Source organism: Centroberyx gerrardi, chromosome 10, assembly GCF_048128805.1.
Source record: "Centroberyx gerrardi isolate f3 chromosome 10, fCenGer3.hap1.cur.20231027, whole genome shotgun sequence".
Classification (NCBI taxonomy): Eukaryota; Metazoa; Chordata; class Actinopteri; order Beryciformes; family Berycidae; genus Centroberyx; species Centroberyx gerrardi.
The window spans coordinates 11,475,024-11,499,257 of NC_136006.1; the positions used below are offsets into that span (position 1 = coordinate 11,475,024).

The 24,234-nt window shown below is 40.9% G+C and overlaps 1 protein-coding gene across 3 annotated transcripts in view; it reads left to right on the forward strand.

Moving 5' to 3' along the window:
• The first annotated feature begins 1,722 nt into the window (after positions 1 to 1,722).
• ube2f (ubiquitin-conjugating enzyme E2F (putative)) overlaps positions 1,723 to 24,234 on the forward strand; it is a 55,711-nt gene continuing 33,199 nt past the window's right edge. For all 3 annotated transcript variants that reach the window (XR_013505125.1, XR_013505126.1, XM_071900814.2), the window contains exons 1-4: positions 1,723 to 1,917; positions 5,370 to 5,561; positions 8,874 to 8,903; positions 11,165 to 11,230. Coding sequence is in view for 1 of the 3 variants with exons in the window: in XM_071900814.2 (XP_071756915.1) it covers positions 5,447 to 5,561; positions 8,874 to 8,903; positions 11,165 to 11,230 (211 nt within the window). In the remaining 2 variants the exon portion in view is untranslated. The remainder of the gene's footprint in view (positions 1,918 to 5,369; positions 5,562 to 8,873; positions 8,904 to 11,164; positions 11,231 to 24,234) is intronic.

A 24,234-nucleotide genomic window follows, 5' to 3' on the forward strand; every position in this document is an offset into this window, starting at 1 on the left:
GACAACTATTTTAATGTGTGTGTGAGGCGCACCATGTGAGGAGGAGAGAGTGGACATAACATAGTCTTGGGGGCATGTGCTTTGCTGTATGAGCATCACAGAAAGCCTAATATCCTGCACCTGTCCAAACAGAACAAGAGGAAATTCAGTATAATCACCCAAGAATAATAGACTGCTCTCTCTTTCAACCTTCATTTAAGTGGGCAGGTCAGTCCAGAACAAGTTCTTGTTTACAGTGACAGCCTCCGTGGCCCTCGGGTCCAGAACAACAGGCTGAGTGAATCACAGCTCTGTCCAGATACTGCAGGGTGGGCTGGGTTTGCTCCAAGAACCAAATGAGCTGTTCTGCCAAACAGTGAGAGTCTCAGTTTTCTGCTGTGTACAAATGTATTTCTCCTCACGGGAAATGTGTGTATGTGTGTGTGTGTGTGTGTGTGTGTGTGTATGTGGGGGTCGGGGGGAGTGGGGGGGCACAGGCTAAAGAGCAGTTAGGGGTTTCAACCATTTCAACTTGTGGATTCATCTATTCATCTATCTAAACACTTAGGGGGCCCAACCATGGTAAAAGGGTTCAGCACTGGAATAGTGTGCTGTACAAGTTTGTTTTGAACAACTCTACTTGACAGTAATACTCTCAGTTTGGTTTTTTTTGTTGTGCACCACTTCCATGAATTTCTGACTTTTGAAACCTGACATGAACTGTTCACTGCTAAATTCCCAAAGAAAAAAAAGACGAAAGTCCTTCACTGATTGAACTCAAGTTAGCCGATTTCTAAAGAATCAAATCAAATCAAATCAAATCAAATCAAATCAAATCAAATCAAATCAAATCAAACTTTATAGCACATTTCATACAACAAAGTATCACAATGTGCTTTACAGAAGCATAAAATAAAATACAGTGTAGAATACACAATAAAAAAATAGAAGTAAAATAAGTTAAATAAGAAGATAAAAACTATAGCCATAAAAACATTTCAAGAAGAGACAGTCTATATCACAAGTGTATACTTGAATTTGTGTTTATTAGACTACAAGTTGGCAAAGCACAAAAATGTCCAAGCTTCACGAATAATTTTACCTGTGGAAACCCTGTTCCATGGGGCTTGGATGAACACACCTGCAAGGAATGGTAAGTCCAGTTACAGCACAATCAGTGAACATTGATCAGAGAGTAAAACAAGCGATGACCTTGGCTGGATAGGGTCTAGTCTGCTCTCAGTTATTTTTTTAAAAATGATTTAACTTGTGACATTTTTTTTACTATTTTACATTTAAATCTGATGCTGCATTATTTTGTATGCACTTTATAATATGTACTTTATCTTGATATGTGAGTTTCACCTGCAACAGAGTACTGACACTGTACTATTATTGTACAATATTCATTTTATTTTGATATAGTATAAATTACATGAATTAATAAATAAATACATATAAAGTTTTCAAAGCTAATCTAATCTGGTACTGCAATCAGTTTTACCAAAGGTGGATGTTAGACAGTTACTATAATAATTATGTATTAAACAACAAAAAAATGTATGCAGTATGTATGTATGCAGACAGTACCAGCCGTTTGGATCACTGTAATGTTAAGCATAATTTTGGACCCCCAAGAACAGGTTACTGCTGTGCGGAACTATTTTTCCTGCCGCCGTATCTACACGGACAACAATAACGAACGGCACAATCACTGCACTTCCGTCGCCGATGACACCGGAGCAAAGTTCTGACAGCTGATTCCCCAGCTTGTTTATATTCCATCGTTAAGCCCTTGCATTATTTATTTTTGAAGTTATTTTCTGTCTGAAGTGCCTCTCGTAATCTCCAGTTGGAGTTGCAGCCAGCGCCTTGAACAGAGGAGTGTAGTTGATTATGGTGTAGTAACGTTACGGAGCGCTATCTCCCAGGCAGCAGGTAAAAGAAACGCCCAACATAGCGGCTACACATACTGAATACACTTACCTCAGCTAGCTAGATACTTCGCTAAGAAGTCACACTTGCTTGTTAACTGACCAGACAAGTCACATTTCTTCGTGCAATTATGCAAAACATGCGTGTGATAAACACAAGTTGAAATACGCCTTCAGGCTTGTTGCGTTGTGTGAGGCACCTGCTATCGGATTCTGCTTAGCTAGCTGTAGCTTAGCGATGGTAGTTATTATGGTTAACTAGTTAACAAGCCAAGGAGGTGATGGAAAAGTGATTTCATTAGGCACATTTCCCTGGCTTTCAGTCCCACAAGAGACAGCATGTTGCCTTGTGGGATACACACTTGCTCGTTGTGGAATGTAGCATTAGTTTGATACATTTTTACTTCATAGTCAGCTTAATAGTCATTGAACATCTAGTATAATGACAAGACTGAGAAGGAAAAGTAACTGAGTATAAAAATGTGTATGCTTGTATGTGTGAGTTTGTGCCAGTGTGTCAGATCTTTTGAATAATAATCTGGTGTGAGTGCACAGCAAGAGGAGAGTGACATGAAATAAATAGGTGTGATTTTGCATACTGTGATGTATGTGTGTTTGATAGATCCTGTTGTGTTTTATTGTATGTGCCTGTGTGTGTGTGTGTATTTCCTTTACCAGCTCGGTTGGCTGTGTGTGAGTCGACTGTGTTGCCCTGCCCCTATCCCCCCCATAGCTAGCTGGCTAACAGCCTGGCACTCAGTGTGCCAGTAAGCTAGGCTGGGGTGCAGTGACTGACAGCTGAGGCAGGTGGGGGTTCAGTCGGACTCAGTGACACACATTTCATGGGCTCGCAGATATCTGATACCTTCCCTCTCCCATCCCGCTGCTAACCAAATGAGCTAACCCAGTGCCTGCACTGAACACACTGAGAGTACAGGGACTCCGATCCCTTAGCGGGGTGGAAAGACATTTGCAACAGCATTTAAAGGCCCGTAGGACACTAAAATTCTCTGCTGAAGCCAGTGCAGATATTTTTTTTTAGTCAGGGTGGAAGCTCTGCCAGGCATTGTCGCCTGCTGTGGCTGTTCAGTTTTGAATATTTACATGGAGTCACTGGGAGCAGGGAGGCTCTCTTTCTTTTCTCGGTCTGCAGCCCAGTGGGATATTCTGCTTCTGTTTTAGATGCAGAAAACAAGAAGGAATTGAACAGTGTCAGAACTGCAAAAGGGATCAGTGGGGTCAGCAGGACTGAGTCATATGAGATTAATATTGGGAATTGATGCAAGCAGATCAGAAAGCATGTTTCATGGTGGATGTGATGTTTTTTAACCTTCTGAAATTGACTGAAAGGTGGTGGAATAGTTACTCTATTTCACCAGCTATTATTAATTCTCAGATGTTGACTTGTTGAGTTGACTTTGATGTCAGACTTTCTGATTGTGGAATGTGTGCAAACGTTTACATTACTTTCTTATTTTTTTTTAATTACCTTGACTCTCTTGTTAGATAGATGAGCAGTTTATATGTGAAATTGTACTTCCTGTGTCACAGTCAGGATGGTGGCAAATGTCACTTCTTGAATCGTTTCTTCTCTTAATTTCTGAAAAGCAGTCTTTTTTTTTATTAAATACCTTAATCCAATACAAATATTATCTTTTACAAATGCATTTACAAAATGAAAGGCCACAATACCAACAATTTACAAGAGTAGAATGCACAAAAAACGCACCCAACAAAACGAAGAACAGCAGAAGCACAAATACACTCAGTTGGTCTACTGTTCCATGACATTGGTAGTTTAAAGCTGTGTTTATGGAGAGCGAAGATTTTCATCTGTCAGCAGTGTTACAGTACTTGAGCTTTAACAATGCCAGGCTGGAGATAATGGCTTCTGGTCTCTGCAGCAATAAGAAGAATGTTGGCAGAAACAGCAAGCAGCTCTTTTGTCTTTTTATTTTTTAGCTGTTACAATGAATCTATTGAAAAGCCTTTAGTTATGATAAAATGCATCTCGTACTACCAGAAGGCTTGTTATACTTGTCTCTGTAGGCTTTCCTCTGTCTGGTACACTTAACTTTTTTCTGATCATTGAAAGAGAAGAAAAATGCCCAAGAAAAATAACATCACCTGTCTTAATGACTATAGGCCCGTCGCCTTAACCTCAGTCATTATGAAAGTCCTTGAGCGACTGGTTTGTAAACATCTGTCCAGTATCACACTCGACCCCCATCAATTCGCCTATAGAGCAAATAGAGGTGTGGATGATGCAGTGTCCCTATGTTTACATTCTAGTGTCAGTTTTGTTGTATAAGTTTGCTGATGACACCTCTGTGGTGGGTCTAATCAACAACGATGACTGCAGGGAAGTAGTAGAGCTGGTAAGGTGGTGTGAGGCTAACAACCTGATACTTAATATCTCAAAAACTAAAGAGCTGGTTGTTGATTTTAGGAAGAAAGTAGGCCACCATCTTCCTCTCTCCATCAATGGTCAAGTTGTAGAGAGGGTCTCCTTCCGGTTCCTTGGGACCACTATCCATGATGCCCTATCATGGGATCTTAACACCAGTCTCATAGTCAGTAAAGCCCACCAGCGACTCTACTTCCTGCGGCAGCTGAAGAAGTACTATGCTATATGTTTCTCCACAACAGGGAGTCTAATAGCAATTGGCTCCTCTAATCAATGTCAACCACTTATTCCACCGTAATTAACCGATATCATGACAATCAGTTTACTGCTTAAAAAGGGGAAGTAAAGGAAAGGACTGCGGCAACAAAGTGAATCATCATTTCCCTGTGTCTCACCTTTTAACACCTTGTCATTTGTGTCCGTTTTATCTCTGTTTGCTAAGGGACTGATACTATGGACAGGTAGGTTAGGTTAGGTAGGTAGGTTAGAAATCAACAACAGCTTCAGCAAATATTTTATGATACTTGACGTGGTTACTCGTCCTATGTGGAAAGAGCTCAGGATCTGTCTTTACTGAATGGAATCAAGCATTGGCCTTGACTGTGTTGTGCGTCTTTAATTTTTAAAGGACTAATTTTACTGGGAAAATGTAGTGATTTTTAATAATTAATGATAAATAATTAATGAGGTTATTAATATTTCTTTGTGAAGACCAGGTTTACTAATCGTTACCAATCATTGAATATGGGAATCTCAGCAATATTGAAACATTTCATCAGTTGAAAATCGTTAAAAAGTTGAAGGCGCAAAAAGTGAAGTTAATAATTTTGTTTCTCAAATCATCAAGAATAATAATGTCCAGCAAAATAATCAGACTATCATTTTAGTTTGAAAATTGCCCTACCTAATTCAATATTTTATCCTGATAAAGTGTGATAAGGATTTCATTTGGGATTAATGAAATGTTTCAGTGCCATGTACAGTTTTCTCCATTGTTCAGTATCATAAAATTAACCCAATGCATCCATTATGTTCTGTGTGACTCTCAGGCATTTGAGCAGCAGTGCAGTGCAGAGCAGCACAGCGCAGCGTGGGGCAGACCAGGGCAGATCACAGCAGTGGAGCCATGCTTACGTTGGCCAGTAAGCTGAAGAGGGAAGATGGGGGAAAAACGGGCCGCGCCCCCGGAGCCTCCGACTGCACCCACAGGGTCTCCGTCAGGGACCGCCTCCTTACCAAAGGTACCCGGAACATTGTCCACTTTATCCATCCTTTCCTGTTTTCATGGGTGTCAAGGAGAGAAAAGAAAAGAAAGAACCGGAGAGTGTCCAACTGACAGACCGTGATCCACTTTTAGGTGAACGTTTTCACGTTCAGACTCGGAGGAAGGATTTTCCTCTCTAAATTTAGACATATCCATTCTTTTTCACTTTGTTCGTTGCTGCGTTTTTCCAAAGATGTTTTATGTAAGGTTTCTCTGCCTGCTTCTCCATCTTAACTTTAGTTTTGCTCACATGGGCACACGTGTTCTCCAATCCCTAATGTCACCTACAGTAGGTGTATTCTTCTATTGCAATCAGTAATCACTGTTATAACGTACTGTATTAAACTCCAAATGCAGATAAAATACATTGTAACTTAATTCTTAATTCTCTCCTCTCTCCTTTGCACTTAGTGCAGCTGACACAGGACAAAACAATGTAGGCCAGTTAAGGTTAGGAGACAGAAGGCATCTAAATATCTGGGGACAGAAAATGTAGGCCGGGATAGTTGTCTCTTGACTATGTTGTGTTCTCTTTAATCTGGTTTATTTTAGCATTGACACACAGGAACCCAGGGAGGTGAATATGAATTGTTCATGCTCCTCTTCCTCCACAGGTGTTTGAGCTTTCTCTCTCTGCCTCTGCCTCCTTCTCTGCACTGGCCTTTCTCTCTCTGTTTCTGTCTTTCTGTGTTTTTGTCTCTTGCTCCTTGGTTTTTATTTATAGGTTCCTCTCCCTGCCCTGAGAGGCAACTTCCAGACACCTGCCTCCTCCACTCATTAATTTCAAAGGCTTGTCCTTGTCCCTCTCATTTTTGTCCTCCCTTTTACCTCCTCATTCAATCACTTCCCTGCCTCTCTTTGTCTCTGTCTGCCTCGCTTGTGCACACTCTCCGGTAAACCTTCGTCTTGTTTATCATCTCATTCTCTTCCCTTCTTGTTCTTATCACCCTTTTACACCTCCTCTTAACCCTTCTATGCCCTCGCATTTCTTTGCGTCACATCCATAGAAAAGTCAGTATCTGACTGCTGTTTGGCTTCGTCAGTGTCTTTGGTTTGGCGTTCACAAGGACGACAATTAGAAGGACAAGTCAAGTTTTAAGGTAGTAAACAACTAGATGAGCTGGCTTGGGACCAGCGCTTCAGAATGTGAGGTCAAGTTGAGGTTGGCAGGCTTTGTTTTTCTTCTAGCGTATTGATGTTTGAATAAAAAACAGTTCATCTTGCTACAGCAAAAAGAATTCTGGTCCCAGCGGAGGTTCCATTGTCAGAACCTTCCCATTGTTGTCAAGGAAACTTAATTGTTTTGTTGTCTTGAGCTTTTTCACAAATCAAATCATACAAATCATGACTCTTCAGAGGCCTTTATGCCATCAGCTTCAGTCACACTACAGCTCTGAGAGACGGGCAAGCGAATCATAGTTGACGTTTGGCTCTTTTTTGTTTGTCAAGGAAAAGAAAGAAAAGAATGAAAGTGTAAAAGGAAAAAAAGCAATTCAGTGCTCATAGATTTAAGTGGTGGTTCTCAACCATGTGCCGCTGTGACCCAAGAGTCTGCAGGTTTTCCTTCCAGGTAAACACTACAGCAGCTGATTTTCACTGTTTAGCACACCTTTACCCAGAGAGGAGGAACTTATCAGTGAAATCAGCCGGTGTAGTGTTTGGCTGGAATGAAAACCGGCACACCCTTGGGCCTTGATGGCACACAGTTGAGAACCACTGGATTAAATTATGGATAAGCTTTAGGGCAGAGTTTCTTAAAATACCTTTTAGGTGGCTTAAGCTAGCTTTTAGGGAGAACATTTTCCTATGGGGGGATCAATAAAGTATATAATTATTACTTTTCTTTGCACATCTCAGTGGATTGGCTTGCGTAGATGACAGTGGAACATGTGAAGTGCTGGGAGGAATGCGCATCAGAAAAACGACATATCAGACTGCACAGAGAGAAGTAGCAGGCATTCGTTTCCCCCCAAACAAACCACTTCTCTTCGATGTGTGAATTCACAGTTTGTGTCATTGCATCCTCTCTCGCCTCACCTTCTTTTACAGTCCTTTGGGTGGAGGAGGAGATCAGAGTTGTGTTTTTTCTCAAACCGTCCCACTCAAATCAGTGGTGAACAGGGTGTCAAGGAGAGAAAAGAAAACAAAGAGCCGGAGAGCTTTTTAAAATCCAGTCAGACTACGCCCCGAGGCAACATCAGCTGAACGCCCCTCTACTCTTTTCATGTCTTCCTATCTTTTTTTTCCTCTTCTTTCCCTCCTCTCTCGTGTTTCTGTCCCACTGTTTTATTCATTAAAGCCTTGCACTGTGTCCTGTCTGTAAAAGCAATTTTGTTTTCATTCTTTGTTTTACAAATTACAAATTTGACATGATGCTGTCATCCAGACTTACACTGAGTGAGCAGGTAGGGTTTCGGGGACTTGCTCAAAAACACGTGGTGGTTGATTGACGCCTTGGCTGTTTGCGATGTCAAACTTGCACCCTCTCAGTCACGGGACGGCCTCTCACTAGGCCACTCTGCCGCCCTGTTTTCCCTATAAGCAAATATGAAAGCATGTGTCATTTTGCAAACTGTAGACAAAGACTGGAGATGCTCGTCACTGCTGGAGACATTGTCAGCTATTCCATTAGCGACGTTGAAACTGCCATTTGAAAATTATCCCATTAGTTTGTGCTCCGGTGCCGTCATGACAACAGAAATGATGTTGTTCAGTCTGTCTTGATTTAACTGCCTAATAGAATGCTAAACACTCATGGAGCCCTTCATCAGAGAAAGACTTAAAGTGCAGTCTCATGTCTTAAAACAACCCAAAACAAAACCCAAAAACTTCCCTCCCATAAAAGCTGCGTCGTCACCCTGCGTCTTTAATTTGAAGTTGTTAAGCTCAGTGGCAGGAAAGGTGTCGGGCCCTGTGGAAGTTACCGCAGGCTCTGTTATGATTACAAAATAACAAAATCGCAAAATATTCCATCAAGCATCCATATGTTAATGCAATGTTAAAATATTAAAAAAAAAGGATATTGGAAACATGACTCTGCTCATACATTTGGCATGGAAGTAGCTAGCCAACCCAAGCTACCTTCATGTCATTAGATTTTTTATTTATTTTCCCATTGTTTGTGCCAGGAGGGGAGGCACATTGAGAAGTGGCTGGCCTGTGATACACTGATGTCAGATCTGTGTGTGTGTGTGTGTGTGTGTGTCTCTCTCTCTCTCTGTCTCTCTCTCTCTCTCTCTATCCCCTTCTCCTCTCTTACTCATCATTCTCCCATATTTTCTCTTAACAGAAGTTGCAGAACTTGAAGCCAACCTCCCTAGTAAGTGCGCCTATGACTTCTCTACACTGCATCCATTCAGTCAGCTGAGTCAGACCCGTTCTCCCAGGGTTCATTACACTTCCTGTGTTTCCTACGGAGAGGGTAATGGTATTCCGGCCTATGTTTACATTAGGCGTGTGCTCAAGTCCACATCTTCTCGCGGTTGACTTGCTACTTCTGAAGTCGTGACGGCTGAAAAATTGGCTATCTGGGTATTGCTATGCATGGGAAAATCAAGCGTTCATTAGCATTGCTTTGATTGAACTCAGCATGCCTGTTTTTGTTTGAGAACTGATGAGTTTGCCCTCACAACACTGTTCATTGTTCACTCCGGGATAATCATGACTAGAAATGATGACAATGATGATGATTCGTTTTGTGTCATACATCCGCCAGACAGGACACAACGTGACTCAAAACAAAAGACAGTCTGCAGTATTAGCGCACACAATACCAAAAAAAGTTACAACACAGTAGATAAATTTGGTATTTAATATTTTCATATTCAAGGATTCAACTGTCTTGCTTCACAGTTGCTGCAGTAATGCAACCCTAGTTGGCACAAATGATGTATGAGCCTGGGGAAGGGAAGGTCTGAAAAAGACAAATTAACTTTCAAATATGATGAAATGATCATCAATTGTTTGTACAGTTCTGTATTTAAGATGCGGGCCATGCTAGATTATCCACCCAGCCCAACCAAACATTAGCTGTGCTGTTGTGCTGTTGATTCAGCGTTTACTTTACATTCATTTAGCTGCGGTGACTCGAAAATAACCCCCACAGCTTGAAAAATGTAAATACAATGAAATTCATTTTCTCTTGTTTGGAATGTGCTGTGACCTGAAGAAAAAGGTTCTTATTTCACTATGCGTATAACAAAGTTGAGCTGAGTTGAATCAGGCCTAATAGTTCAGCCCACACAAAAACAACAAGCCCAATTGTCCATATGTCATGATAGAAATATCCAAGTAAAAGCCATTCTTAAACAACACCAACTGTACTGGAACTAATCTTGGAATGGGTCCAGGATTTAAGTTCAGTCTCAGAACCCAAATTACTCACACATCTATAAATAAAAATTATACAGCAAACACTGATTTGATTAGCCGTTCTCAACTTGGGGGTCATGAGATGATTTATGGAATGTGATGAAATTGATTTCTAATATACAAATTTGTATGTAATACCCTGTCTTTGGGAAGAATGCCTTTTTCTTGTGAAATAATAAATTGTATTCTTCTAGCCTCATTCCAATAACCAATCAAGTAAAATAGCCTTGAAAGGGAAAATAAAAAACATAATTTGGTATCACTGTTATGCCAGTTTATGCTTGCAGCAGGGGGTCACAAGTTGGTCTTGCTTCTTTTTTGGTGGTTCTGAGCTGAAAAGGTTGAGAAGCACTGCGCTAAAAAAACATCACAGTGACTTTGAAGTTTTAATGAATTGGGCCAAGTTAATATACTCTAGTTTGACTGACGTGTTTATGTGGAGTCAACTTACTGGCCCTAATCTACTGAAACTTCAAAGAAACTGTGATTGAAGTTGCCCTTTAACTCAGGGATCAGCTTTCACACTCCCTTCCATAACAATAGCAATTAGGCCAGATATTGCAATCCTGAACCCAGATCTCAGGCCAACTTCATCCTACTCCCTACCCCTACTCCCATTTCCATGTAGACATGTTAATGTAGGTTCACTGAGCTGAATCTCTACCATTAACTTGTCAGTGGTCTCAAACCTGATACCATCGAGAGCCCTCTGTGTGCAGATTATCATGCACCTGATTTCACTGCTTAGCACAGATTCAACCGGAGAGTGAGGTGAAATCAGCTGCTGTAGTGTTTGGTTTGAATGAAAACCTGCATACACCTGAATCTCGATGGCACACGGTTGAAGACCGAAGTCTGTCTTAGTTACTGGGGCTGGCCCTTGGATGTAATACTGCTGCATGAACACCAGGGGGAAATGTAGTGCCACTGGGACTCTGATAAAGTCACTCAGCTGAGCATGCCCGCTCCCACAGCCCCATTTAAAACAAGACACAAGTCATGTATTGTGTGTAGACAATAAGAGCATGCTGTGGATTAGGAGAGATTTACATAGATAATGACAGTATGATACCGTGTAACTGATTATAATGCTTATATTTGGCTCAGAGGCAAAGACCTGTGTACAACTACTGCTTTTGACTTCATCCTTCAACTCACTAATGAGTGCCTCTCTTTCTCTCCTCCTCCCTCCCACTCTTCCTTGTTCAGGTACATGCAAAGCCAGTTTCCCAGATGAGGACAAACTGCATCATTTCCAGTTGGCAGTGTCTCCTGGTAAGAGAAAAGAAAACACCACTGTTTCTGCCCGGCCCATTTTTCTTTGCTTATCACTTCTCTGTTACACATAAACATTCAAGGGACACAGGGAAATTAGTTGAACATAATGTCTGGACACTGTTTTTGACCCTTGCCCTCCCATTAGTTTATACAATTATATGAATTATTGCACTACTATTTTTGGTTGCTTATTCTGTTGGTGGTCTGAATTTAATCGTATTCTACTACTTAATCTGATTCTACTTATTCTACTCATTGGAAGTCGCATTCCATAGGCTTCAACTAAGTGAATCAACTTAAGATTTAAGACCAATGAAAGTTACTGATAGAGTGTAATCAGATTGTATTAGGGGTGTGATACTGTCAACCCCTTCTCTAGACCTAATAAATGCTGGATGCAAATAGGTTGCACTCTATAAAACTGCTATGATGACACTCCCAACATCATACAAGTCAACTGGCAATTCAAACATCACAGCAAAAGCACCTGTGGAGTTATTTGAAAAAAGTAATTTTTCTCCCAGTGTTTCTACCATCACAGTAGTCTTTCGCTTCATTACATTAATGGGATTGGTCATGATCTGTTGGTCATGTGTCTGAAAAATTTGGTAGGTCAGTCCCTTTTAGAAGAACCACATGTCAAGTAAATTGCCACCATTCAAACCCTGAAAGTTATACTCAGAATCTGCAATAAAAAAAAAGAAAAGAAAATCAGCCTTTCCTACAAACTGTCCGTCAACTTAATCTGACACAACTCTCTGAGCAGAGTGTGCTCAGCAATGTTCTTTTCCTTACAGAGAACTCTATCCTACAATAAGGACAAGGTCTTATTGCACGCCACTCCCCTCAGTCCTTGGCTCCCTCATTTTGTACCATCTTACTTCCAGACAAAAGGCAGGGCACTGTGTGTGTGTGTGTGTGTGTGTGTGTGTGTTATGGACGAGGGACACTTTCTGTGTCTGTTTTGTGCGACAGAAAGTGAGAGAAACTGCAAGTGTTTGCGTTTTGTTTTTTCGAGTGTATGTGTGTCTGGTAAAATATTCCCTTGTAAATGCCGATGCAGTCTTCTCTGTGTGTCAAGAGTACTGCTACACCGTCGTTATTCCCCAGGTCCAGTCTGCTTGCTCAGCAAAGTGCTAACAGTTCATAGCTAAGCAGGCTACCTGTCGGATACTGTACAAACCAAGCACAGCGGTGCAGAATTACCCATGTCTCTGGAGGCTCACTTTCCTGTCACTTTCTTTCTCTCTCTCGCTGCTCTTTATCCTGTATTACTCACAAGGTCTCTCTCTCTCTCACCCTCACTCTCTCTCTCTGTCTCTCTCTCACACACACCCCCACACACACACACACATGCACACACCCTCAAGCATTAACCTATCTCGTCATCTCCAGCATTTATGAAATGTAACATCAACAAACTCTCTTTGTCTCTTCTTTTAAGAAACGTTTATATATGCCAGACGCCAACGTACAAAGCCAAAGCCCAAGAGAAATAGAAAAAATACCAGACAGTGCTGTGTGTGTGTGTGTGTGTGTGTGTGTGTGTGTGTACGCATGTGTGCGTGCGTGCATGTGCATCTGAGTGTGTGGGTAAGTAAAAGACAGAGAGAGTGCGAGAGCGACAGGAAGAGAGAGTCACGTAAACCTCAAATAAACATTCTGATACAAAATTCCTCCTTTGCTTTAAACAGTTATGAGGTGGTCAGTCTTCATCTGATCTTGCCAGAAGGTATTAAAATGTGATTTGTAACTGGATATCTTATCTGGACAAGGAAAGCCACATGTTAATGCAAGTTATGGTTTGGCTCCCATTATGGTTGGATCAGAGCCAGAGTCAAATGCAGTCTTTACAGTGTGTTCGCACTAGTGAATGAGAAGGTATCCACCCACAGGGTAACGTCATCACTGTGTCTCCTACTAGAGAGTCATAGAAGACGACTGTTTCCACGGCAAAGGAAAAGTAAGAACAGGTTGTATAGTAACATCATCTCTGGTGATCCTGCACCTGCCATATTTGTTTTTGTTGACAATAGATGGCCTTGCCACCACCACACCTACTTGCCTGCTTTGCATAGTATGTACGAAAAATTAGAAAATGCAGACTACAAGAATGCACATAAATACCAAGTGTAAATGAAGGGGTGCGATCGGATTGTTCATTATCCGGATACCATGTCCAGATGCAGATTGCATGTTACTACCAGGTGTTCATAGGATGAGAGAACATATTCTCATTTTCTCTTTTCAGTTGTTTTTAGTAGTTTTCCCTTTCCTTCTCTGTCAAAATTGTTTCTTGGGAGCACTGGACAAGGGCTGAAATTCTCAGATGCATTGCTGGTTCCAGAAAATGAAGCCTTTCTCTCTTTTCCATTTACTTTAAGTATCGTTCAATTACTGCTTTTCAGAAAATAGCTTTAAAAAGGGACATTCTGTTTTACCCACTGAATGGCTGGATGACAGTCTATGTCTTTTTTCATGGTTTTAAAGGATGCACGGATGTTTCTCCCCTCCGTATTCAACGAGTGAGAATGAAAGCACTTACTTCTAATTCTCATCACAGGTACAAGAAGTCCCCAATATCCCTTTCTTCTGTTTGGTATAACCAGCTGCTAATCCACATGTACCTCTTCGAAGTCTATACCTCTGAACAAAAAGTGCAGAGACTGAAGAAGCCTCCTACACTTGTAGCTGCATTTGCTAGAATTGTAGAACATTGTGTCTTTTCTCTACATGGTGACAAAACACAGAAAGGCAGAGAGAAAATACAATAATACAACAAAGAACAAAAAGAAAAAGTTAAGTACATTTCAAAGCTGACTGAATATTAAGCATTAGCATTTCATTTTCTTTCTTCTATACATTTTTCTTATTTTATAAGCTCTGAAAAATGTATTATGTAGAACAAGATATGCCAACATCAATATCAAATCACATTCACATTCACAAATTTCAGCATATTTTTTCAATATCGTGAATATGTGCAACTAGGACAAACTGGTTAAACTCTTACTGGTTCGGTGTGTTTATTCCCAGTCTAAAGAAGATTGAAAAAGTCACATTTAGATCCATTACACTAAGCGCTCATTTATATTTAGTGTTTCCGTCTCCCAAGTTGTTTTGTTCCCCTCTCCTTTCTCCCACCTTCAATTAGTTAAAGACAGAATACATTAGTTTGGAGAACATCAGGTATAGTAATATTAGAGAGGGTACAAGGCAATCCAAGATGGCTGCACGTTTAGTTGTTGCCCAATCCAAAATATGTAAACATGAAATTTACCAAGAATGCGTACAGTATCAAGTTGTTTATCTTTCCTTTGAAGAGAAAACTTGAGGAGAGAGTTTAAAGTTTAAAGAGTTGAGGGGATAACTTTGGGGCAAATGAAGTTCAGCCAGACTTGATAAATTAGTGTTTCTAATAGAACTTTTGTTATGGGTTGTAGAGAATCGCCCTGGGGAGGTAAACTCTTCAGGAGGCTGAGGATGTATTTCCCAGAACTCAGGTTGAAAGTGGAACGCTGTCTCAGCAAGAGGGATGCATTTGATCTGGAGCATTTGTGATGTGGAGAGTTGAAGGGACTGTCACTGAATCGCAGTTTGTCAACTAAGATGTTAGGATGCTTTTATGTTTTTTTTTTTTTTTTGTGAAGGGGTGACCTTTTTAAATTTTCCAAGCTGTCACGGGCCTTTGTGTGTGAGCGAGTGAAAGTGACTGTGTGTATATATGTGTGTAAGACATCTTCCTCCCTGCCACCCAAATAAGGCAATTTGCGCTGTAATGTCAGCTAGGTTCACAGAAAGGCCTTTGTTGGCAAAATCTGCACAGAAAAGCAAAGATCAGCAATTATAAAGAGATTTGGTGTCGTGTTCTTTTGGAGGAGTTGATATGGAGATTGAGTTCTCTGGGAAAGAATAACTCAATAATTCAAAACCTCCCCCGACATACACACACACACACACACACACACACACATATGGACGCCCACTCTCTTTCGCTTCCTCTCACTTGCTCTTCTCTCTTTCAGTTTTTCTCTTTCTCTACCTCCCTTTATCTCTCTCTCTCTCTCTCTCTCTCTCTCTCTCTCTCTCTCTCTCTCTCTCTACCTCTGTCTGTCTCTTGCTCTCCCCCTCTCTCTCTGTCTCCCTCTCTCTTGCTGTGTCTTCCACCTTGCTAAATGCATCTCACCGAGTCTCACAAGTGTCAATCATTCAGGAGATAGGGTGCCCAAATACTGTCTTGCTCCAGATACAAATTCAGCCGGTGGCGAGAGATGCTTGACAGATGTCGATACATTAGAAAGTAAAAATGGATTCTTGTTTGTTTAATCTTGCAAGTGAAAAGAATTAGTAGCTTATTTTTTTGGGGTTATTTTTATTCAGGGTGTTTTCCATTTTTACAGGGGGTTACAGACATTAATGTAAACAATACTTAAACAAAAATTATGTAACCGCAACAACATACCAAAAGGGTGTGAAAAGCAACAGCTCAAATTCTAAAATTGTCTGTCCCCTGATTCCCCATTTCCTGCTGGTAACCTTCCCACTCCCAACCAAACCCAACCATCCGATCAGATCTACGTACATCAAATGTATGCAGATGAAATCAATCATAAATTAACTGCAGCAGAGATTCCTTGCTTTTGTAGGTGCAGATTGTATTATTGTGAATATAGCTGATAATTTTGATTCTTATTGCTCACATAGGTGGATTCCCTGCTGTATTTACTGCTTGTTTTGACACACTTCCACAATTTGTCACACCAGGTGGAGATACAGGCCAAAAAATTTATGAGTATTTTAACATTCTACTTGCCAGACTTAATAACAGATTTAATGGCACAATATACTCAGGTTTCAATACTACTCAGGCAATAGATAATTGGAAATCTGTTCTAGGCATGTCCCATTGCACCGTGAGTGTTATTATGTTGAAAAGGACATGTTTTAATCGCTTTTTGGGTTTGGCTGTTGGAGTTTGCATCGGCCCTGTGGGTGTGTATTGGAGCGCAGCACTCCCTGCAGCTGAGAGGAATGTAAAGTTCTACAGTGAACTGTAAATTTTGATCGTTATGATGGTAAAAACTAGGAAAATAAGGCCCAGGATGATGATAACCAGAATTAGCCTTGCTGCCAGCTGTGAGAGCCGGACCCTTTCGGAAATAAATATGAAATGGACAGATATAAAGGTTGACGCCGAGAAGCCTATTGCTGTTCATTGACATGAGTGTCAATGCCACTGGTGGGGGCAAGGGGCCGTCGGAGCTCTCTTGCTTCCCTAATTAGTGGCATTGTGCCAGAAAAAAAGGGTGACCCCAACATGGCGTTAGAGCATGTTGAGACTGCTGTGCGTGACCCAGATATCTAAATGTCCCTTTTGTTTTTGGAAGGGGTGAACCTACCCATGCATCCAACATTTCACACTCACTTGATTTGACTCAAAAAAACACAAAAAACACATAACGGAGAAATTTGTATTCTCATTTTCTGACTCACAGTATCAGACAATGGGTGCGACTGGTGGTAAAGAGGTGGCTGAAGAGGGTGTCTGTGCACCCATCTCCAGCATCTCCAATGCACCTCTCGTGCCACGAAAGCACCCATAACGCATCATTACGTACCATCATACATCGACAGAGTGTCAGTGCCGCTGGCGGGGGCAAGGGGCCATCGGAGTTCTCCCGCTTCGCTAATTACTGGCATTGTGCCAGAAAAAAAGGGTGACCCCAACATGGTGTTAGAGCATGTTGAGACTGCTGCGCGTGACCTAGATACCTAAACATCCCTTTTGTTTTTGGAAAGTGTGAACCTACCCATGCATCCAAAATTTCACACTCATTTGATTTGACTCAAAGAAACAAACGCGTAACAGAAGTTTTTTATTCTCATTTTCTGACTCACAGTGGAAAGTGGCTATTTAAATCAGGCTCAATCAACAGTTGGCCTACTAAAACATCATTCTCACTTCTCGCAAAAAGTCCTTCAGTCCATGTGTCAGTACATTTTTATTTGACATTCAGTAAAATATCTTTATATCTGTCTTCTATCCCTGTGTTGTTTATTGTGTCCGGTTTTTGTGATCGTCTTTCATAGCCAGAATCGTCCTATTCACAAGGTAATTGCTGCTGCTGATGGAAAAAGTTAGCTCTCATTCTAACGCTAGCTAACTAGGCCTGGCAATACTATTCAGCTCACTAGTTTGGCTACACTGATCAAGTATCACATCATCATTCCAATAGACACGATACTTAGGCCTAGTTCATGTAAAATCTTTGTATTAGTTACATGTTCACTCAGTTATTGGAATCGTTTCAGCTCAAGTAGCTAACGTTGGTGTTAGCCAGCTAACAGTACCTTGCTACGTTGTTTATTCAGAGCGAGGCAGTCCTCTTCCTGGTTTGGTTGAGGCACCACCATTGTGCCATAAATCAAACCTGCACAATTTGCAGGAAATTGCACCCGAGGACACATAGAAGCCAGCACATACAGTATAATGAACCAATTTACTCTGTGATGGTCTCATTTTTCTACAGCCATTGTACTATGCAATCAAAATTGATTTGATAATGATGTATTAGGTAGGCCTAAATATTGAACACGTAGAAGCTTTAATATTAGCTCTCAGGGAAGATAATTGTGGTCAGACAGGAAGACAGAAAATGCAAGGAGAACTCGCCTCAGGATGTAAGTTGTCCCATGTCTCTTATAACCAAGCCAGTGTTAGGTCAGTCAGCTTAACTTGTTACCTAGAGCATGCATAGCTCAGGGCTTATGGGAGGTAGTATCTTTTCTTTCATTTTTTTCCTTTCTTTTTTCTTTTCTTTTCATTTCTTTTCTTTTCCTGCATACTCTCTCCATTGCTTCTTTAGACTGTGGCTAGACTGCCACAGAGACACTTAATTCATTGGCCAGTTGAACTGTTGTGGTCATAAAAATCATTCTGTACAAAATGACACAATCAGATCTTCTGAATGCAGGTGTTTAATGGTGTTTAAACATCTCTCCTCTCTAAATACTCTGGCTGACCTCCCTGGTCACATTCTATTGGCTGTTTCATCCTGTTGTTATTGGTGAAGAACAATGTCATTCTGGTGGTACCTCCTGTTTGGTGGTTATCTGAAGTTTAGGAAGGAAATAAATGTCAGCGTTGTGAAAGCAGTTTACTTGTAATTAAGTGAAAGACTGTTTGGTCTAGATTAAAGTTATACATGATACAGGCAAAACTATACTTAAAGTATTTGATAGTCTCCAAGACCCTCATGGCCTCGTCTCAATGGGTCTAGCCACAATACACACTGATTTGCCCGGAATCAGTGTCCAGCAGACAAATTCAGCTTTTGGGGAACTGAGAAAAACAGGATGCGTTTTCCCCATTAATCGTCAAGCATTTCTGACATCCTTAATGCGTGTTCACTGTTTTGACTTGAAACTCATGAAACATTGTCTTCACACAGCAGGCAATATCAGCTTTCTTTTCCAGGACAAAAACTGCAGCACTGACGCTGTCAAGTTTCTACAGCACAACAATAATATAGAGAATTTTCTAAAGCTGAAAGGCTTTGTTACCTATTGCTGCTGTTTGCACCCACCGACATTCCACTCTATCCACGCATGTAAATAATCATCTAATGGGTAACGCTAGCACCATTCACTAGCAGTTTTCAAGGTCCTCATGACAACAAGGCTTACAAGGCCATCTTCAGTGGAGGTGTGGAGGTGTGCAGAGAACAATTTTTTTCAGGCGATGAAGATACCTACGCTTCTCGTGTTCACACTTTCAGTAACAGGCTTTAGGCTCGAGTTTTCTCAATGAGACTATCCAACATAAATCAAAGGCCAAATCAAACGGGCCAACAAAACCTGATGGAAAACACACATGCACACACACATACACAAACATGTTTTCTTCTATCTTTTTTTCATGTGTGTTTTATTGTGTATGATTAGGAGATTTCTTCTGTTATATATTATATTATATTATATTATGTTTAAATTTATTGTTAACAAAATGTAATCATCTAACATCTTTTTGGCCAGATATGAAACGATGCTTAACTCAGTGATCGTCTGTTCTGAGTTCAAATCTGTCTGAATGTTTTTTTAGGCCTAATTGTATTTGCCAACTAATCTTATTAACTAATGGAGCCAAACTCCCTTTTCCCATGCAACAGTACTGTGCTGTGACCCCATGGACTCAGCCCCCTGTGTCTCTGAGGAATGGGGACAGCAGCAACAACTTTGGGGTTCACATTTTCTCACACAACATTTTTTGGGTTGACATAGAAACGGAATAAAAAAATGTGATTGAAATTTAACTTACACTTTGTGGTTCAGACATTCACTCTATTCCACTTGATTCCACTTGATTTGCATATTCATAATTGATATGTTGTCCCAGAGTGTCCAAAGTATAGACACTCTGGGACAGTATAGAAAACCAGTGGTATGGTGCTGGAATGGCGTACCATAGGAGTCACTGGTGAGCACGAGCACCTGAACAGAAAGATTGAAACATTCCCAGTTGTGCAAATTGCATGATGCACATGACAGTGTAGTAACTTGTGTTTCCCAGGCTGTGTAAGAAATCAGCTCTTTGTACAGTGCCTTCAGAAAGTATTGACTTTACTTTTTCTGCATTTTGTGGTATTGCAGCCTAAATTCAAAATGGACTGAATTGTTTTTTTTATCAACAATAAACACAAAAAGGCATAATGACAAAATGAGAAAAGTATATTTTTAGACATTTTTGTAAATTTATTGAAATAGACATGCCAAAATACCTCCATTTAAATAAGTATTCAGTATATTTAAATAAGTATTCATAAGTATTAAGTATACCCCTGAATCAATACTTTGTAGAGACATCTTTGGCAGCAATTAAATTTTCCAGGATACGTCTGTATACGCTTGGTTCATCTGTATTTTCTTCCTTGCAGATTTCTCAAGCTTGGTCAGGTTCAATGGGAATTTCACAGTCTTCTGCCCTATGTGATTTAGTATTGATTTTCTCTTTAAGCTGAATTGGTTCTAATTTTCCCTCACATTTACCTTACCCACATATTCCCCTGTACTTCTCTCTGTCTTCCTCTCCATCCTCCACCTGGTCCTCTCTTTTTCTGCCTGCCCTATTCTGCCTGCTCTCTTCTCATCCCTGTCCTCCCACTTTTCCCTGTCGGCCGATGAGACTAGCACCCTCTCTCCCAACTCGGGGGGGATGCCAAACCGTTTGGGGTCGACTGCTACATTGTTGTCGGCCTATTTGTAAATGCACTTATTTGGAATGGAGTTAATAGCAACTGAGCAGTATTGTTTTTTTGTAGGGGCTGGCCCAATGAATGCTTGGCCCACATAGTGCACTGTAGGGGTTAATTGTCTTTCGCGTTTGGCGTTGAGTTATTCAGGTATGGGCTGTATGCCAATGTTAATACTTGCTGTTGCTTGTCCTGACAACCCAGTTCACTAATGTAGTACACAGATACATACACACGGTTAACAAAAGATGCAAACAGCGATGGCGTGAGTTGCTTTGGTGTAAACAACTGCATATTTTCAGGGGTCATCAGAAGTTCAACGCTGTGCATTAGCGTGTGTGCATGTACATGTTTATGCGAGATTAGCTACAGGCTTTATCACCTCGTATAGCTGTAGGGCTGCACCTTCATATCAACCTGTTGAATAAGAGATCAGAGAATAAGATTTTGTGTTTGCAGTGTGCCATCAAGGCAAGCATCTACCTATACATCCCTCTAGATCTGCTGAAATCGTATCTATAAAAAAAATACATTATTTTCTTAGTTAATTTCAGTTTCTTTAAATGTCAATAACACTTACTAACCCTAACTCTAACCCCAACTACATAATAACCTGCTACCCAGCACTGAAACAACAACAACTCAAAGCCAGCATTAGTTACTTTTTGACTCCATTTTGACTCTATATAACCAACTGATATAATGGACATCTACTCATACAATATAGGACATGTAGTTGTCAGCGAAAAAAATGTGCCTTTAAATAACAAAAAATGTACAAAATGCCAATGTACAAAACTTTGTGTAGGCTTACCGCATCAAACGCAGCATCATAAAAAACGCTGGCTCCCATTGCACAATTACAATCAATGTATGCAATAAATAACTCCTCATAAAGACAAATGGTTGATACATAAAAATAATACATTGCATCTTTATCATGAAAGCCTTAAAGAGTTAGAAAAAAACTTAAGTAAAATATTACCACACACTTTTTTATTTATTAATCAGTTCCAATGTAATATAATAAATTAGATTATCAGTATGTTTTGTTGTTCACTAAGCTAAACTTAATGTTTCACTTAACTGCTTTTGTCATGTTGTGGCAGACAGTAATACACTTTTTCAATTATTAATTATGTTGTTGTCACATAAACGCAAATAGCGCATAGATTATTACACATTAATGTATTAGGCACATTAGATCATTCAAATTATAGTTTCTTGTGTTTAGGGATAGTGTCGAGGTTAGGACCCCCATCTTTGGAAGAGTGGACTAGGAGCAAATCCCAACTGAGTCTTCTCTCCTGGGTCTCTCCCTCAGCCTTCCTGAATAAAGAGAAAATACTCAGCGGAGTGGACAACCAGCTCTCTTTCAAAAAAAACAAAACAACAAAATTACTGAAAAATAAATAAATCTTCTGACAGGACTACTTTCACATCCTCTCATGTTTTCAGCACCACACTTGGCAGCCCAGTCCCTTGAGCGTTGATGCTTCTGCAGATAGGCTGTCACGCTCTATTGTGCCTACAATTATGGATGTGTCTTTCAGAGCTCTGTCAGATACAGTAATTATCTGTCAGCACCAATCTTGGCCTGTCCCTTTCACTCTGGTTGACTTAATGGCATGATAACACTCATCCTACAGGGGACATTAGGATTAGGCTAATTAATCTGGGCAGCATAGCTCCTTTCTCCCTCTCGCATGGTCTTCCTGTGCTACAGTCAGGTAGTCAAACAATTTGATCCATTTACACTGGGGAATAAGATTCCTGTACAGGTACAAAATCTCATTTTGGCCTAGATTTAATCAAAATGTAACTCCCAAGCTATATTTTAACACATGTAAGTACATGTAAGCAGAACTGGTAATAAGATCAATTTTGTGTCATAAGTTTTGGACCAAGTTGTGGGTTGATATAGTTTTTCTCAGTTTTTTGCGGAATTTTGGACATGTTCAGAAAATGACAAAACTAGTCAGAAAGCAGAAATGTAAAAAATTATCTCAAGAGCCCCCAGACCTTCAAGAACATCTTGGAAAGTCAGTTTCATATCTTTCTTTAGTGTATTTCCACTTGTGTTTTTAAGTGCCTTGGAGACCCTGTTTACACACAATCAACATGTGCCATTTACCCTGATTAATATGAGTTTAGTGCTAAATTCTCAATAAAAACTCACTCAGAAGAAAGTTCAGACACCTCACTCTGTCTTTCTCTCTTCTCTCATTCTCTCTCTCTCGCTCTCTCACTCTCTCGATCTCTCTCTCGCTCTCTCTCACTCTCTCCTGTTCAAAACCCTGTATGGGTTGTGGGGAGCATTTTTTTGCTGTGGTAAGGATGCTTTTTGTTGGGGCCTCTTGTCTGATTAAGGTAGCGGGGGGTCTGAGCAGGCCTGTCTGGGCAGCTATTAAGCTTCTTCTCTTGTGCTCAGAAAGTTGCAGGGAGTGAGGGTGGCAGAGCTGGGGGTAACTACACCCATTGCTGTCTCTCTGCCTATGCAGATGATGTCTCAGTTTTAGTTAGAGACAGGTGCGGGGTGGAAGAAACCCCAGAAACTAGCTGAGGAGGCTGGACTGACATCACTGAGTCTCCTGGAGAGACTGAGGGGAGAAGTCCTGGGATCACAGCCTGGCCCGGTACTGGAAGTATTTAATGAACCACGGGTGGAGGAGCCTCCCATTCATCCCTCCCTGAGCGTGCCAGCTGAGACAGAGGGCTGCAGTTGTGTGTGTGTGTGTGTGTGTGTGTGTGTGTGTGTGTGTGTGTGTGGGCGCTGGCGAGGTGGAGGTGTGCTTGGCGGCAAGCGTGTGTGGGATTTGTGAGGCAGGAGGTTGTATTTAAGTGACATGTTTTATTCAAGGACATCTTACAAGTCTCTCTCTCTCTCTCTCTGTCTCTCTCTCTTTTATGGTGTTCGCTGTTTGGTCATTTAATTGGCACAAATCAATAATTGATTTCCCCAAAATAGTTAGATTGGGTGGCTTTTGAGTGTGTGTGTGTGTGTGTGCGTGTCAGTGTGTGTGCGTGTGTATCTGCGTGCGTACCCAGTATCTTCTGACGTTAAAGACTGATTGTTCCAATTTACTGACGACAGTCATGAATTATTTATGGTCTCTGACTATAACTATTAGGCAAGAGATATTCTCTCCGTCTCGCCTTCCCCTTCCCCCTCCCCTCTCTCTCTTTCTGTGTTTTGCTCTTCCTCATTCCGATTCTCTCTCTCTCTCGTGTCCACTTTTTTTCCAACTCCCTTTCTTGTTTCGCTTGCTCTTTCTCTCTCTTACCTTCTCTCCTCTCTCTACCCCGACACTCGTTCTTGCCGCCTCTTTCTTTCTTACACACTATTTCTCCATCTCTCTCCTCTCTCTCAGTCTCTTCCCATTTATAATTCAGAGCAGACGTGTTTGTCTGGCCTAATTAAGTTGTCACTCTGTCATTGTCACTGAATGGAATCAGGTGAGGTTTGGATGGCCCTTTGTGTGACAGAGGCCTTATCTCAAATTGCTCTGTTGAGTGAGTGTGTGTGTGTGTGTGTGTGTGTGTGTGTGTGTGTGTGTGTGTGTGTGTGTGTGCGAGAGAGAGCGGGCCTCACATGGATGAATAGGATAAGCCTCTAAAGTGAGGGCATTTTGTCAGCCCTTGCTTTGTGAAACGGTAACTATTAAGAACAATACTCATAATTAAGTACTTGTACTTGGCAAGCAGAAAATTATGTTAACTAAAGAAATCAACAGTATGTCCACAATAAATCCC